The sequence below is a fragment of the Falco naumanni genome, chromosome 5 (assembly GCF_017639655.2).
Source record: "Falco naumanni isolate bFalNau1 chromosome 5, bFalNau1.pat, whole genome shotgun sequence".
NCBI lineage: Eukaryota > Metazoa > Chordata > Aves > Falconiformes > Falconidae > Falco > Falco naumanni.
In genome coordinates this window covers 71,747,669-71,761,903 of record NC_054058.1, presented here as the reverse complement: position 1 = coordinate 71,761,903, position 14,235 = coordinate 71,747,669, and the positions used below count along the sequence as shown (strand labels likewise).

The 14,235-nt window shown below is 58.5% G+C and overlaps 2 protein-coding genes across 3 annotated transcripts; both read left to right on the top strand.

The window, feature by feature from the left end:
- The first annotated feature begins 328 nt into the window (after positions 1 to 328).
- On the top strand, positions 329 to 4,518 carry TSPAN33 (tetraspanin 33). Of its 2 annotated transcripts, none has more exons than XM_040596143.1 (8): positions 329 to 511; positions 1,473 to 1,530; positions 1,739 to 1,866; positions 1,949 to 2,023; positions 2,123 to 2,218; positions 2,631 to 2,759; positions 3,220 to 3,381; positions 3,649 to 4,518. In XM_040596143.1, exons 1-8 carry the CDS (start codon positions 407 to 409, stop codon positions 3,748 to 3,750), a joined length of 855 nt encoding a protein of 284 aa, XP_040452077.1. In that variant the 5' UTR covers positions 329 to 406; the 3' UTR covers positions 3,751 to 4,518. The 2 variants fall into 2 exon arrangements, with proteins under 2 accessions (XP_040452077.1, XP_040452076.1); XM_040596142.1 differs by having other exon boundaries at positions 1,736 to 1,866.
- A 2,157-nt stretch (positions 4,519 to 6,675) lies between these two features.
- On the top strand, positions 6,676 to 13,198 carry SMO (smoothened, frizzled class receptor). The gene is made up of 12 exons (XM_040596141.1): positions 6,676 to 7,241; positions 8,230 to 8,435; positions 8,635 to 8,844; positions 8,927 to 9,099; positions 9,297 to 9,516; positions 9,624 to 9,747; positions 9,831 to 9,923; positions 10,124 to 10,232; positions 10,428 to 10,613; positions 10,975 to 11,123; positions 11,210 to 11,344; positions 11,502 to 13,198. Exons 1-12 carry the CDS (start codon positions 6,983 to 6,985, stop codon positions 12,041 to 12,043), a joined length of 2,406 nt encoding a protein of 801 aa, XP_040452075.1. The 5' UTR covers positions 6,676 to 6,982; the 3' UTR covers positions 12,044 to 13,198.
- Positions 13,199 to 14,235: the final 1,037 nt, after the last annotated feature.

Genomic DNA, 14,235 nt, shown 5'->3' with positions numbered 1-14,235 from the left:
AAATTGCAATTATAACTATAATTACAAAATGCATCTACTCCTCGCCGGAGGGCTGGGGCTCTCAGGGGCAGGACAGCACGACTGGGGCAGTTTTGGGGAAGGTGGGACTGCGGGGTCAGCCGGGAAGGGCTGGGGACCCACCTGGCCCATCACGCGACTGATAAACAGGGTCCGCTGCCCTTTAAGCCCGGGGGCGCCGCGAACAGGTGCGGCGGCGACACCCTGCGCTCGGAGGGGAGAAAACGAGCGACAGGGTGAGCAACCAATGGGAAGGAAGGATAGGCCAGACGGCCCAATGAGCGGGCGGTAAAGGGAAGGGGCGGGACGCTGCCCGGCTCAGCTGCGCTGGCGGCTGCAAGTGGGGTCTGTCGCCCCAGTGAGCGGCTCGGCCCGGCCCGGCCCGGTCATGGCGAGGCGGGCGGTGGGCGGCCCCGGGCCCTACGGGGACGATTTCACCTTCGTGAGCCCTCTGGTGAAGTACGTGCTCTTCTTCTTTAACATGCTCTTCTGGGTGAGTGCTGGCGGCGCGGGACCCTTCCCATCCCTGGGGCTCACCGGGGACCCCAGACTGTCCCCACCCCTGGACCCCACAGGAATCCCTGCCCCCCATTCCCCGGGACCCTACCGGGACCCCCCCGGGACCCCCCAGTCCCCGGGACGCCCCCTTGTCGCTGGGGGGAGGAGGCTGGGTGCCCCCCTCCTCCGAGGGTTTTTGGGGTCCCCTTTGCTCGTGGTGTCACTCATGAGTGCCCCCCTGCCCCCGTTGCTTTCCCCACCCTTTGGGGTGACACAGCAGTTTGGGGGGGATGTGTCCCCACGGCCAAGACAGGGCCACCAGGAGCCCCCCGAGCGCAGGGGTGACATGCAGTGGGGGTGTGGGACCAGGCCCCCCCAGGGGACCCACCTACCAGGTGCCATCGCCACCCAAGCAACATCCTTTGGGCCCCATCCTGGCCCCACACAGGCAGCGCTTCCCCCCCCCCAGCATGGTGACAGGGGACTCAGCCACCTCTGGGGATGCCACACGGTTTTCCATGTTTTGGGGTCTTTCTGTATTTTTTTTAATGTTTTGGGGTGGGGGGAGGGGGGGGGGATAAGGTCTTGGGGGGTGTTCTAAGAGTTGGCATTTTTTTGTGGGATGTTTCCATGTTTGAAAACGTATTTTTTGAGGAAGTTTCTTGCTTCTGACAAACTGCATCCCTGGGTCCAGGCCCCCGGAGTGGGGGAGGGCTGTTGGGGACTGGGGTGACCTCCATGTGAGGGGGAGGACATGCCAGGGCCCCTTGTGATGGGCTCTGTCCCCTCCATGAGTTGGGTGTGTTTTGAGGGTGCTGAGGGGAAACTGAGGCAGCGGGTGCAGCTCTGGGGCCCTGTTTGTAGCCCTGACTCCAGGGGGACTGCAGCCAGGACCCCCAGTGCAGGAGGGGGGTGGTGCCTAGGGGGGCTCACAACCCCCCTGTCATGCTCTGCAGATGATCTCGATGGCGATGGTGGCAGTGGGGGTCTACGCCCGGCTGCTGAAGCATGCAGGTGAGGTTGGGGGGCTCAGTGTGGGGGGACACAGACATGGCAAGGTTCCTCGGTGCTCCCCTGCCTGGCTGGGGGAGCCAGCACCACGGTGGGGATGTGTCCCCTCAGGGGAGCGGGATTCAGGATCCCGGGGGATCTGTAGTACTGGGGGAGTGGACAGGGGGCTGCCAGTGGCTGGGGGGCTGCCGGTGATGGCTTCCTGCAGCAGAGGCGGCGATGGCCTGCCTGGCAGTGGATCCTGCCATCCTGCTCATCGTGGTCGGTGTCCTCATCTTCCTCATTACCTTCTGTGGCTGCATTGGCTCCTTGCGGGAGAACATCTGCCTGCTGCAGACGGTGAGTCCCCAGGGATGGCGGGTGCTTCCCCGCAGGCCCTCAGCACGCAGCCCTCCGGCTATCATGCTCCTCTCGCCTGCAGTTCTCTGTCTGCCTGACCATCATCTTCCTCCTGCAACTGGCAGTTGGTGTGCTGGGCTTCATCTTCTCCGATAAGGTACTGCCAGGGTGGGGAGTGTTGGGGGGCAGGATGACCCCCAAGCCTGTCTTTTTGGGTGACAACCTTGCTGATGTCCTCCGGCTGCCTGCCCTGCAGGCGCGTGGGAAGGTCAGTGAGATCATCAATGGTGCCATCGTGCATTACCGGGATGACCTGGACCTGCAAAACCTCATCGACTTCGGGCAGAAGGAGGTGGGTGGGGGTGTTGGGCTCTCCCTCTGACAGATGAGGATGTGTTCCTGCTTGTGGCTTAGGCTTAAATCTGTGGGGCTCCCCAGGCTGAGGATGTTGGGTGGCTCCTCCACGAGAATTTGACATTCATGGTGAAGCCATGCAGACAGGCAGAGGTTGGAGAGAGCTGGGTGAAAAAGGGGGGGGCAAGGGGAAACACCCCTCAGTGTTTCAGTTGGAGCCCGTGTTTATATAGGGCCTAGTAAAACTGCTGGGAGCGGGTTGCTTGTCCCTAAAGACAGCAGTGATGGGGCAAGCTGGGCGTAGGTGGGCTTGGGAGAGCCATCGCTTGCTGTCCATGAGGTCTGCAGTCCTGTGCCCCGTTGTCCTGCTGTTCCAGTCCCCGCTGAGCACCCCACACCCTTCCCTGCAGTTCAGCTGCTGCGGTGGTGTCTCCTACAAGGACTGGTCCCAGAACATGTACTTCAACTGCACTGCCACCAACCCTAGCCGGGAGCGCTGCTCTGTCCCTTTCTCCTGCTGCCTGCGGGACACCAGCGAGGTGAGGATGACATCCTTGTCCTCGGGAAACCCAGGTGTTGCCCGGGGACCTCCTACTCCACGTCTCTTCTCCCATCCCTGGGGGCTGTGCTGAGCCTGAAGCCCCCTCCCCAGGAGAGAGGACCCACCACCAGTGGGTGGTCCCCGGGTTTGTTGATGCCATGGTGGGGTCAGGGTGAATTTCCCTGTGTGGTGGTGGCTTTTTGCAGGCTGGCAGGGAACCTGCCGCTGCTGGGTATTGTCCCTTTAGGGGTCTGGGGTTGTTGTGGGAGCTCAGTGCTGGAGGGATGTGGCTGGGGACAGCACAGGTGGGCTGGCCCACAGGCAGGAGACACCCTGACTGGCATCAAGGTGAAGGGCAGAGCTCCCACTTGCCCTACGGCTGCCCCCCAAGAGGCAGGGACCCCCACTCTGGCCCGTTTTGTCCCCAGCCCCTCTGTGTCCTGTCTCTCCTATCCCAGGTTGTCATCAACACCATGTGTGGGCAGGGCATGCAGGCCATGAGCTACCTGGAAGCCAGCACCTTCATCTACACCAATGGTTGTATCGACAAGCTGGTCAACTGGATCCACAGCAACCTCTTCCTGCTGGGGGGCATCGCCCTGGGGCTGGCTGTCCCCCAGGTACGTGGTGGTGGACGTGCAAGAAGGGACCATGTTGCAGCTTTGCTTTGCTCTCTGTGTTGCTTGGGAGTTGCCTTAATGATGCAATACATCTTAATTGCAGCCTTGGGGAGGCTGGGCAGGATTTGGGGTAGGGGGAGCAGTGTTAAGGTTGGGCACATCCTCGCCTGGAGCTGTGTAACCTGCTCATAGGACAGAGGGGTTGCACTGCCTGGCATTCCTCAGCCCTCCCTTCTTCCTCCTCCCTTCTTCCTCCTCCCCCTCCAGCTGGTGGGCATCCTGCTGGCTCAGATCCTCATCAGCCAGATCAGAGACCAGATCAAGCTGCAGTTCTACAACCAGCAGCACCGGGCCGACCCCTGGTACTGAGCCCTGGTACCCATCCCTGCGGTGTGGTGCTGGCTTGTGGAGTCGGCACCTCAAGAATGATTTTCCAAACCCCGGATCTGTAAGAAGAGCCAAAGAGGCTTTACTGGAGCAGAGGGAGGTTGGAGCAGGCTGTGGATACCTGGATTCAAGTGCGGTGGCTGCTGTGACACCGGGGACTCTGTGCTGTCAGCAGCTGGTGCCGGGCTAGGCTGGGATGTGCTGTGCTTCTGTGCCCGGTGAACTGCTGTCCATCTGTCTGTCTGTCTGTCCTTCCTGGGGGACTGAGAGCTGGTGTGCAGGCCGTGTGTGAAGCAGGTTTGCACTTGGCCGTGCTTCCCGCCTCCTCTTGTGCTGGAGGTGGGAGTTTGTCTGTCTGTCTGTGCACTGAGCTGCCTTTGCCTGGGACTTGAGAACTGGGGACATTCCCCGCATCGCTAGGTGCCACAAACCCTCTCAGCTCTGTCCTTGTGCAACCTGGGGAGGACATCCAAGGGCCTCCTTGCTCGCTGGCCCAGAGCAGGAGCTGTTGCCAGTGAGTGCCTGGAAGAAGAAACAGGATGCCCTGCCCAGGGCTCACCCATGGGTGCTTTGTTAGCCAAGGGCAAGGGGCTTGTCCCTGCTCCAGGGGGCTCAAACCTCTCCACAGGGTGCTGAGCCCTGCGCTGAGGAGGGGGGGACAGGCACAGCCCTGTGTCCCCTCTTGAGGGGTCAGTGCTGGGCCGTGATGCTTCCCTTTGCTTTCACAGAGAATAAAGAGATGAGGCCAGACCTTCTGGGCTCTGTGGGGGGGCTGCTCAGTCACAGTGTGGGGGACACACAGGCCACAGGGGAACAATGCCATGGCTGTGGGGGTGGCTTGGTGGGGACAGAGTGGATGCCAGCCCCTTCCTGTGCAGTGCCTCCATCATCTCAACAGTATTATGCTGGTGGGGGTCACCTGTGGGGCTCCAAATCGGGGGGTGAATGGGGTGAGGGCAGCACAACCCACTAGTAGACAGCAGAGAACACCCCCACCCGCCCCAGCAATGCAAGCTTGGAGAGGTGCTTGCTGCCCTGCTCCAAACGGGGTGACTCTGGGCAGGAGGGAACCTAAATCCCCACCTATTCTGCCTGCCCCTGGGAAAAGCCTGCAAAATTTTGGGGTGCTGGTGGGAGGGGGGAATGTGCTGCTGCTTCCCTCCCCATCCCACCACAGCATTGTGGGCCCCAGCTTTGCTGTTGCTTTTGGAGCTGTCAAAAACTGTGGGTAGAGTTATTTTTGTTGTGTTTTTTTGTTTCTTCTTCTCCTCGGGCTGGGTGGTCCCCCTGCGCTGCCCCACTGCAGAGGGAGTTGGGATGTGGCCCGGTGCCTGGCCCTTTGTGTGAGGATGGGAAGCACCGAAGCAGGCCAGGGCCCAGCAGGTCTGTGCCCTTCTGTCACCTCCCTGCACTGAATTTGGCCACTCTGCGCGCCCCCCCCCCCCCCCCTTTGGCTTTTGCCCAAGGTGGTGTGAGGCTCTTGGGGACTGAGTGGCTGCACGGGCCTGATACTGCACCAGCGTTAGCCAAGGGCCAGCTCCCAGCTGCCCGTGATCCCCTCTGGCATCCATCAGCTGGGTGCTCTGGGAAAATGCCCCCAAAACTGTCCCTACAATGCCCCCCAAAGTGACATTGCCTCCCCCAAGAAGAGACTTCTCACCCAGAGAAGTAACTTCTGAAAAAGCTTCCCCCCCCCCCCCCCCCCCCCCCCCCCAGCAACTTTTCTCCCCAACAAAGCAGTTTATCTTCCCTGCAAAAGCTACCTCAGCCCCTGCTAAAATGTGGCTGGTCACCCAAAAGCAATTTCTCTCCCCCAAAAGTGATTACTTCTCCAAAGAATAATACTTTTCCACAAAAAGTGACTTCTCCTCCCCTGAAAAGTTACTTTTTCCCAAAAAATTTATCCTCCAAAGAGCTACTTCTCCCCCCAAAAGCAAGTTATCTCCAAAAAGTTGCTGCTCTCCTAAAGAATGGCTTCTCCCCTTCAAAACTTTGTCTCCAAAGTGACTTCTCTGTGAAAAGTTACTTTTCTCCCCAAAAAGCAACTTTTCTCCCCCCCAAAGTGACTCTTGTCCCCAAAAAAGTGACTTTTCTTCCCCTAAAAGTAACTCCCCATGTGACTTTTATCTGCAAAAAGGAACTTTTTTTCTCCCAATAGTGTCCTTTGTCCTGAAAAAGTGCATTTTCTCCCCCAAAACTGACTTTTCTGCCCCAAAAAGTGGTTTCTTTTCCCCAAAGGCAACTTTTCTCCTCCAAAAAATTACTTTTACTCCCCCAAAAGTTATCTCTGCCCCCCCAAGTGGCCTTCTGCCTAAAAAAGAAATTTCTCTTTCCCATAGTACCTTTTGTCCCCAAAAAGCAACTTCTGTTCCCCAAAAGTGGCTTCCTTTCCCCAAAGGCAACTTTTTGCCTCCAAAAAGCGAGTTTCCTTCCCAAAAAGTGACTCCCCCCCCTCCCCGCCCTGCGAATCCAAACTTCCTCCACTAACAGCGATTTAACTCCCTAAAAAACTTCTCTCCTCTAGAAGTGACTTCTCTATCCAAAAAAGCAACTTTACCCCCAAAGTAACTTCTTGCTCCCCAAAACAACTTTTATCCTCCCCAAAACCGACTTCACTACCTCAAAAAGCGACTTACCCCCCTGAAAACGGACCTCCCCCTCCCAAAGCCCTCTCCTCTCTCCACCCGAATCTAGCTTCTCGCCGAAGAAACCCAAACTTTCTCTTCCAAAAAGCGACTCCTCCCCTTCCAAAGCAACATTTCCCCTCCCAAAAGCCACTTCTCCCTACCCAAACCCAACTTTCCCCTCACAAAACCCAACGCTTCCCCCCCCGCCTCCCGCAGCCCCCCCTCGGGAGAACCACCCTCTTCCCTCCTCCCTCCGCGCGATCCCCCTCCTCAGCAACCCGCTTTCCTCCTCAAAAACTCGTCCCCTCCCCGCCCACTCCAAAAAAAAGTAACTTTTTCCTCACGAAAAGCCACTTTTTCCATCAAAAGCGGGCTGTGCCCCCTTCCCACCGCCCACCCCTCCTCAGCCCGCCCCGGCGGGGGGCGCGGGGCCGAGGCGGGCCGGGCCGGGCCGCGCTGAGGACGAGGGAGGAGAAGGAGGAGGAGGAGGAGCGGCCCTGCTCCGCTCCCGGCGAGCTCAACAAAGGGCGTCGGGGCATGGCGGGGGCCGGGGCCGGGCCGCCCGCCTAGCGCCGGTGCGGGCCGGGATGGCGGCGCAGGGCGGCGGGTGGCGGTGGGCGCTGGCGCTGGGCATGGCGCTGGCGCTGGGTGGCCGCCGCTGCCCCGCCGCCCCGTTCCTCAACGCCTCGGCCGTTCCCGAGCGCTGCCGCCGCCCCGCGCCCTGCGAACGGCTCCGTTACGGCGCCTGCCTGGGCTCGGCGCTGCCCTACGCCGCCACCTCCACGCTGCTGGCCGCCGACTCCGCCTCGCAGGAGGAGGCTCACGGAAAGCTCCTGCTCTGGTCAGGTACGGACGGGTCGGGAGGTCCCGCGGTATAGCGGGGCGGGGGAGGGGGGCACGGGCGGGAGCCTGGGAAAGGCCCGGGACGTGCGCTGGCGGCGGGGGGAGGGGCGCGGGGCGCCGGGGAGCGCTGTGGGGGCGGGCAGGGGTGGGTGCGGTATCGAGGGGGCTTGAGCGCGGTGTGGAGGGGCAGCAGTATGGTGGGGGCCTGGGGGTGGGTGCGGTATAGAGGGAAGCCGTATAGCAGCGGTCTGGGGGTCGGTAGAGTTTGGAAAACTGTATAGCTGGGGAGTGGAGATGAGTACAGTATAGAGGGGAGCAGTATAGTGGGGGCCTGGGGTTGGGTACAGTGTAGAGGGGGAGCAGGATAGTAGGGGACAGGAGACACATAAAGTGTAGAATGGAGCAATATAGCAGAGGACAAGAGATGGGTACAGTATAGAGAGGGAGCAGTATAGCAGCGGACTGGTGATGGGTACAGTGATGGGTAGTGAAGCACAGTAGGAGGCCAGGCATGAGGGCAGTAGTGTAGTGGAAGACAGGGTATGTTATAGAGGGGAGGGGGACTGGGGATGGGCACAGAGGGAGCACAGGACAGTATAGGGGGAGTACAGTATAGAGGGGGAGCAGTATAGCAGCGGATCGTGGATGGGTACAGTATAGATAGCTGTATGACAGGGAAGCAGGGATGGGTGTAGTATAGCAGGGGGCCTGGGGTTGGGTACAGCACAGAGAGAGAGCAGTATAGCAGGGGACCGGGGCTGAGTCCCTTACGGCAGTGGAGCGGGGTAGCACCTGGTGTTTGGTACGGTGCCCCAGAGGCATTATAGAAGGATCTGGGCACTGCCTGCACCGAGCTAATGGGTGGATGGTGCTGGTGCTCCCAGCTGCTGCTGCTGGGCTCTGCCCCATCCCATCGCGCCCCACATCCCCATGCGGCCACACGCTGGGGGAATGGCATGAGCCGGGTCCGGTGATGGCACTGTCCCCACAGGCCTGCGCAATGCCCCACGCTGCTGGGACGTCATCCAGCCCCTGCTCTGTGCTGTCTACATGCCTAAGTGTGAGGATGGCCAGGTGGAGCTGCCCAGCCAGACCCTCTGCCAGGCCACCCGAGCCCCCTGCACCATCGTGGAGCGTGAGCGTGGCTGGCCCGACTTCCTCAAGTGCACGCCTGATCGCTTCCCTGAGGGATGCCCGGTACGGCGGGGAGGACATGGGGAAGGGGGGATGCCCCACTGTGTTGCCATGGGTTCCGCATCCCCACAGGGCAGCGGGAGTGAGAAAACGCCAGCTGTCCCCATCCCTCCATGGGGGACTGATGTCCACCCTGGCAGCACAGCCTTCACCATAGGGGTGCTGCCTCCTCCTCCTCACAGCCTTGTTTCTCCTCTGGTAGAATGAGGTGCAGAACATCAAGTTCAATAGCTCAGGACAGTGTGAGGCACCACTGGTGCGGACAGACAACCCCAAGAGTTGGTATGAGGATGTGGAGGGTTGCGGCATCCAGTGCCAGAATCCACTCTTCACTGAGAAGGAGCACCGTGAAATGCATGTCTACATCGCTGCCTTCAGCTCTGTCACCATCTTCTGCACCTTCTTCACCCTGGTGAGATGCGGGGGAACATGGGGAGGTGTCCCCAAAAGGGGACTGGGCACCAAGCTGTCCCTTACTCCTCCACCTCCACCAGGCCACATTCGTCGCTGACTGGAGGAACTCCAACCGTTACCCTGCCGTTATCCTCTTCTATGTCAACGCTTGCTTCTTCGTCGGCAGCATCGGCTGGTTGGCGCAGTTCATGGATGGTGCTCGCAATGAGATCGTGTGCCGGGCTGATGGCACCATGCGGCTGGGAGAACCCACGTACGTGTCACCTTTGTCACCATCCCACCATGGCCACGTGCCAAGAGGTGTCCCTGGGACCAAGGAGGACTCTTGGGGGTTTCCTGGCCTCTTGGGAGCATGGAGGATGCTCCACTCTTGGGGCAAGAGAGACCCCCTTCCTCCTTGTCCCCTTGGTGGAGGTTGGTGACACTTCTGTCTCGCCTCCCCCCACGTAGCTCCAACGAGACGCTCTCCTGCGTCATCATCTTTGTCATCGTTTACTACTCGCTGATGTCGGGTGTCATCTGGTTCGTCATGCTGACCTATGCTTGGCACACCTCCTTCAAGGCGCTGGGCACCACCTACCAGCCGCTGCTGGGCAAGACCTCCTACTTCCACCTCATCACCTGGTCCATCCCCTTCGTCCTCACTGTTGCCATCCTGGCTGTGGCACAGGTAACAGGACCCTGATACCATGTCCCAGCAATTCCCTGCCAGGATGATGTGCATAGGGAGGGGTGGCTACAGCTGGCTGAGCTCCTCTGTCCCTATCTCTGCCACAGGTGGATGGTGACTCTGTCAGCGGCATCTGCTTTGTGGGGTACAAGAACTACCACTACCGGGCTGGCTTCGTCCTGGCACCCATTGGGCTTGTCCTCATTGTAGGGGGCTATTTCCTCATCCGGGGTAGGTGTGGGCTTATCCCAGCATGGGGACAGGGGCACTGTGGGTGTCCCCCTCACCCTGACTACCTCATCCTTCCACTACAGGGGTTATGACGCTCTTCTCCATCAAGAGCAACCATCCCGGGCTGCTGAGTGAGAAGGCGGCCAGCAAGATCAATGAGACCATGCTGCGGCTGGGTAAGCAGGGCTCCATTGGCACCACTTCTCTGGGAATTTGAGTGGGAATGGGGACTTTTTGTCCCCAGAACCCAGACAGCCCCACCTTCCCAGGGGTGGCTGCAGTGGGGACAAAGCTGTAGTGATGATGCTGGTGCAACATCTTTGTCCTAGTGTTGCTGGGGTCAGGCTAAACCAGGGATGTCCTGCTTCTCTTCCAGGCATCTTTGGCTTCTTGGCCTTTGGCTTCGTCTTCATCACTTTTGGCTGCCACTTCTACGACTTCTTCAACCAGGCAGAGTGGGAGCGCAGCTTTCGGGAATATGTCCTGTGAGTGGGACAGGGATGGGAGAGCGAGCAGGATGTTTGCAGTGTCCTGGCACCTCGTGTTTAGCAGGGGACATTGGAGGGTGGAGACCCTCAAGTTTCCCACCAGCACTGCCACCGCATCTCCACTGTGTAGAGCTGTGGGGCATCCTTGGTGCCCTCCTCCTTATGGCCACTGTCCTATGTCTGTCCCCATAGGTGCGAAGCCAATGTGACCATTGCCACGCAGACCAACAAACCCATCCCAGACTGTGAGATCAAGAACCGGCCAAGCTTGCTGGTGGAGAAGATCAATCTCTTTGCCATGTTTGGCACCGGGGTCTCCATGAGCACCTGGGTCTGGACCAAGGCCACCCTGCTCATCTGGAAACGCACCTGGTGCAGGTGGGACCCCGAGGATGTCACCACAGCTGTGTGTGGCCCTTCCTGCCCCATCCAACATCCTGAGATGTTGGAGGTCATTCCCAGACTTTTGTCCATCAGCTCAATGGGTTGTGGGCTCACAGCAGACAGTGGTTCAGGAATGGAGTGGCTTCTCCCACTTTGTGGGTGTCTCACATCCCGTTGTTGGACATTTCCATCCCCAGGGGTGCCATCCAGCGCAGTCCCCAGCCCTTGGTGTCCCTGTCCAGAGGGGGAAAGGGAGATGGGGAGGGTCCCTTTGCCCCCAGCTGTGATGCCTGGGGTTGTGTGTCCCCGTGCCTGGGCCACCCTGTGTTCCTGCTCTAAGCCGCCATGTCCCCAGGCTGACTGGGCAGAGTGATGACCAGCCCAAGAGGATCAAGAAGAGCAAGATGATTGCGAAGGCCTTCTCCAAGCGCAAGGAGCTGCTGCGTGACCCAGGCCAGGAGTTGTCATTCAGCATGCACACAGTCTCACACGACGGCCCTGTAGGTATGTATCCGTGGCAGGGGGTCATCTCGGCGGCACCCCGGGCCCCTAAAGTCCCTGCCCTTGACCGGGCTCCCCTCTTCTTGCAGCTGGCTTAGCATTTGATATCAATGAGCCGTCTGCTGATGTGTCCTCGGCGTGGGCCCAGCACGTTGCCAAGATGGTGGCCAGGAGAGGGGCTATCCTGCCCCAGGACATCTCTGTGACGCCTGTGGCGACGCCTGGCAAGTTCTTGGGGACCGCGTGGCCCATCTCTTGGGGGAACGAACCAGGCTGAGGGGTGTTGGGGATGTGTGGGCTGGCAGAGCCAGAGGGCTGGGGCTGGTGGGGAGGTACAGGGCAGGATGTGGCTGCTCTCATCTGTCCCGTTGTGTCCTGCAGTGCCGCCGGAGGAGAGAGCCAGCCTCTGGGTGGTGGAGGCTGATGTATCTCCTGAGCTGCAGAAGCGCAGCAGCCGCAAGAAGAAGCGGAGGAAGAAGAAGAAGGAGGTGTGCCCAGGCCCTGAGCACTGCCTGGGGGCCTCCATAGCCCCTCTGGCCCCCAGCACCATCCCTCACTTGCCCCGGCTGCCCCCCCAGTCCTGCCTGGTCGCCTTCGCCCCTGACATCCTCCCGGGGCTCCCGCCCAGCCAGCCTGAAGCCACCTTTGCTGGGAGGCCATGGGATGGCTGCCGCAGAGCCAATGTCTTCCACCTCATCAGCAACCCCTTCTGCCCTGAGAGTGGATCCCCAGAGGAGGAGAGTCCCGGCCCCAGCAGCAGGTGCCAGCAGCACAATGGGGGTCCGTTCTGGCCCCCCAACCCTGGCACACTGCCCCACGGCAGGGGAACGAGGACTCAGGGCCAACGGGCTGTCTTGGCCCCCATCCACTCTCGGACCAACTTGGTAGAAGCAGAGCTGCTGGACGCCGATTCGGACTTTTAAGCCCAGAGGGATGTTGCAAGGGGACAGGGACCCTTGGGGTGAGACCCAAAGCCTCGTCCAGCACAGGCAGCCTGCGAGGGGACAGTGAAGCCCACCCTGTCCCGCCAAGGCCAGTCCCAAGCATCCCCCTGGCTCGGCCACGGCTGATTTCTCCCCTTGGAGGATGGTGTTTCTTCCCACATCGCCCAGACTAGACTCTGTGCACATCCCAGCCCGGCAAGACACTGGCAGAACAGTTTTGGGATATCCTGGCATCACTGGGAGAAGACAAATGGGGTGTCGGTGGAACAAACACCACCCAGGTCCTGCAGGGGTTTAAGGACAAGGGGGTTGCTGCCTTTGCCACCAGTAGGAATGGGGGGTGGGTGGTCTCCCCGGGACAGCGGTACCAGGCAGCAGGTGAATGTAGGTCAGGGTAGATTTTGGTGAGCTTTGTCCTGTGTCCCGGGGTGCTGGGACCCGCTGACACCCCTCGCTCGCCCTCCACCCCCACCCATGGCTAGATGGTACGTAGAGCTTACAAACACTTGTGCCAATAGTTTTTTGTATTTTTATTTTTTAATCTTTGTATAATGCACCAAGATGTGACGGTTGGGCACGGTCTCCACTCGGGTGCTGCGACCAAGAGCAGGATGAGCTGACCCCCCTGCTTCATGGGGCAGCAGCAGCATCCTCAGGGTACACCCACTTTTCTGGGTGCACCCCTATTTCTTCAGGGGTCCCAAGTGCCTTCCAGCTCCCCAGAGAGCTGAACCAGACCCAAAATGGAGGGTTGGTGAGATGCTGGTCCCTGACTACGGGAAGCCATGACGCAAAATCCCCATATGAAACTTTAAAACCCCAGGGTATGCAAGGCGAGTCAGGGTTGCCTTTGCTGTCCAGGTGCACCAGCCCCCTGAGCAAAGGTTTTTATATATGTTTTTTTTAAGAACCGTTTCCCCTCCCCAAGTTACAGGAAACCCAGCTGAACCCTGAGGTAGGAGGACTCCAGTCCCTGCTGGTCTTTTGTATCTGTCCGTTATCCCTGTACACATCTATATTAAATCCTGATAGGCTCCTGGCTTTCTCTCTATCCCGGTGACCTCCATGGGTTAATTTTTGCTGTGTAAAGGAAAACCCTCCTGTATCAGTATTAAATTTGCCAAGTTTCCATTGCCAGCGGCTGCCCTGGGCTCTTTGGGGAGGTTTTGAGTGTGAGGAAATGTTGCAGGTTTTTGTCCTTTTTTACTAAAAAGCTCCAACTGCTTTAAAACCTGCTAAAAGCTGCTTTAAGTACTGCTAAATACTGATTGAAACTGTTCTAAAAACTGCTTTAAACTGTGCTTAAAAACTGCTAAAAAACGCTTTAGACTGCATTAAAAACTGCCTTAGAAACCGCTTTAGAAATGCTTTAAAAACTGCTAAAACTGCTAAAACCTGCTTTTACCTGCTTTAAAAACTGCTAAAATGTGCTTTTAACTGCTTTAAAAATTGCTAAAAACTGCTTTAAACTGCTGTAATACCCCCGTCCTGGCCACCTCCCTGCAGATGGCAGGTGTGAGGGGCTGGGAAGGTCTGTGGGTGCTCTGGGGACTGTTACGGGGGACACTCGCTGGGCTTGGGTAGCAATATTGGGGGGTCCTTTGCCAGCAGATGGCACTACGGGTTTAAATATCCCCAAACTTGCAATGGGGTGGCTCAGGTTTCGGGGTGCTGCTGGGTGCAGACCAGAGTGGGGTCCCACAGGCACTGCTACTGCCCACAGCGCTGGGCAATGGGCTGCGTGACTGGTGCTTTTGGGGAGAAATGCTGCTTTTGGAAAGTGGCCTTTTTTTATTTCACTTGTGAGTGAGGCATGCAGGTGCTCTGTTATCCCGGAGACCAGGTGTCCCTCTGAAATTTGAGTGGAATTGGCTGGTGAAAATTGTATTTTCCCTGATGGTTTTTGGCAAGTGGGGTGGGCTGACCCCACTCTGCTGCTGTCGCAGGGCTCTGCACAGGGGCCAGCGAGCAGCAGGAAGCCAGAGTAAAGGCTGGTTTATCTGGGGTGAAACAAAATGTTTATTATATTTTTGTGTTTGTTTTTTTTTTAAACGATCTATATTTTGTTTTTGAGTCTTTTTGAAAAGAAAAACTAATTGTAGCAGCTGTTCCTAAATATATATATATAGTTTATGTATATACCGTTTTGAAACAAAAAGCTAAAATACTTC

Coding starts and splice junctions, on each gene's coding strand:
- TSPAN33 (XM_040596142.1), top strand. CDS start 407: ATGGCGAGGCGGGCGGTGGGCGGCCCCGGGCCCTACGGGGACGATTTC. Junction 2,024..2,122: donor GCTTCATCTTCTCCGATAAG/GTACTGCCAGGG, acceptor CCTGCCCTGCAG/GCGCGTGGGAAGGTCAGTGA. Junction 2,760..3,219: donor GCCTGCGGGACACCAGCGAG/GTGAGGATGACA, acceptor CTCCTATCCCAG/GTTGTCATCAACACCATGTG.
- SMO (XM_040596141.1), top strand. CDS start 6,983: ATGGCGGCGCAGGGCGGCGGGTGGCGGTGGGCGCTGGCGCTGGGCATG. Junction 9,100..9,296: donor ATGCGGCTGGGAGAACCCAC/GTACGTGTCACC, acceptor CCCCCCACGTAG/CTCCAACGAGACGCTCTCCT. Junction 9,748..9,830: donor GGGCTATTTCCTCATCCGGG/GTAGGTGTGGGC, acceptor CTTCCACTACAG/GGGTTATGACGCTCTTCTCC.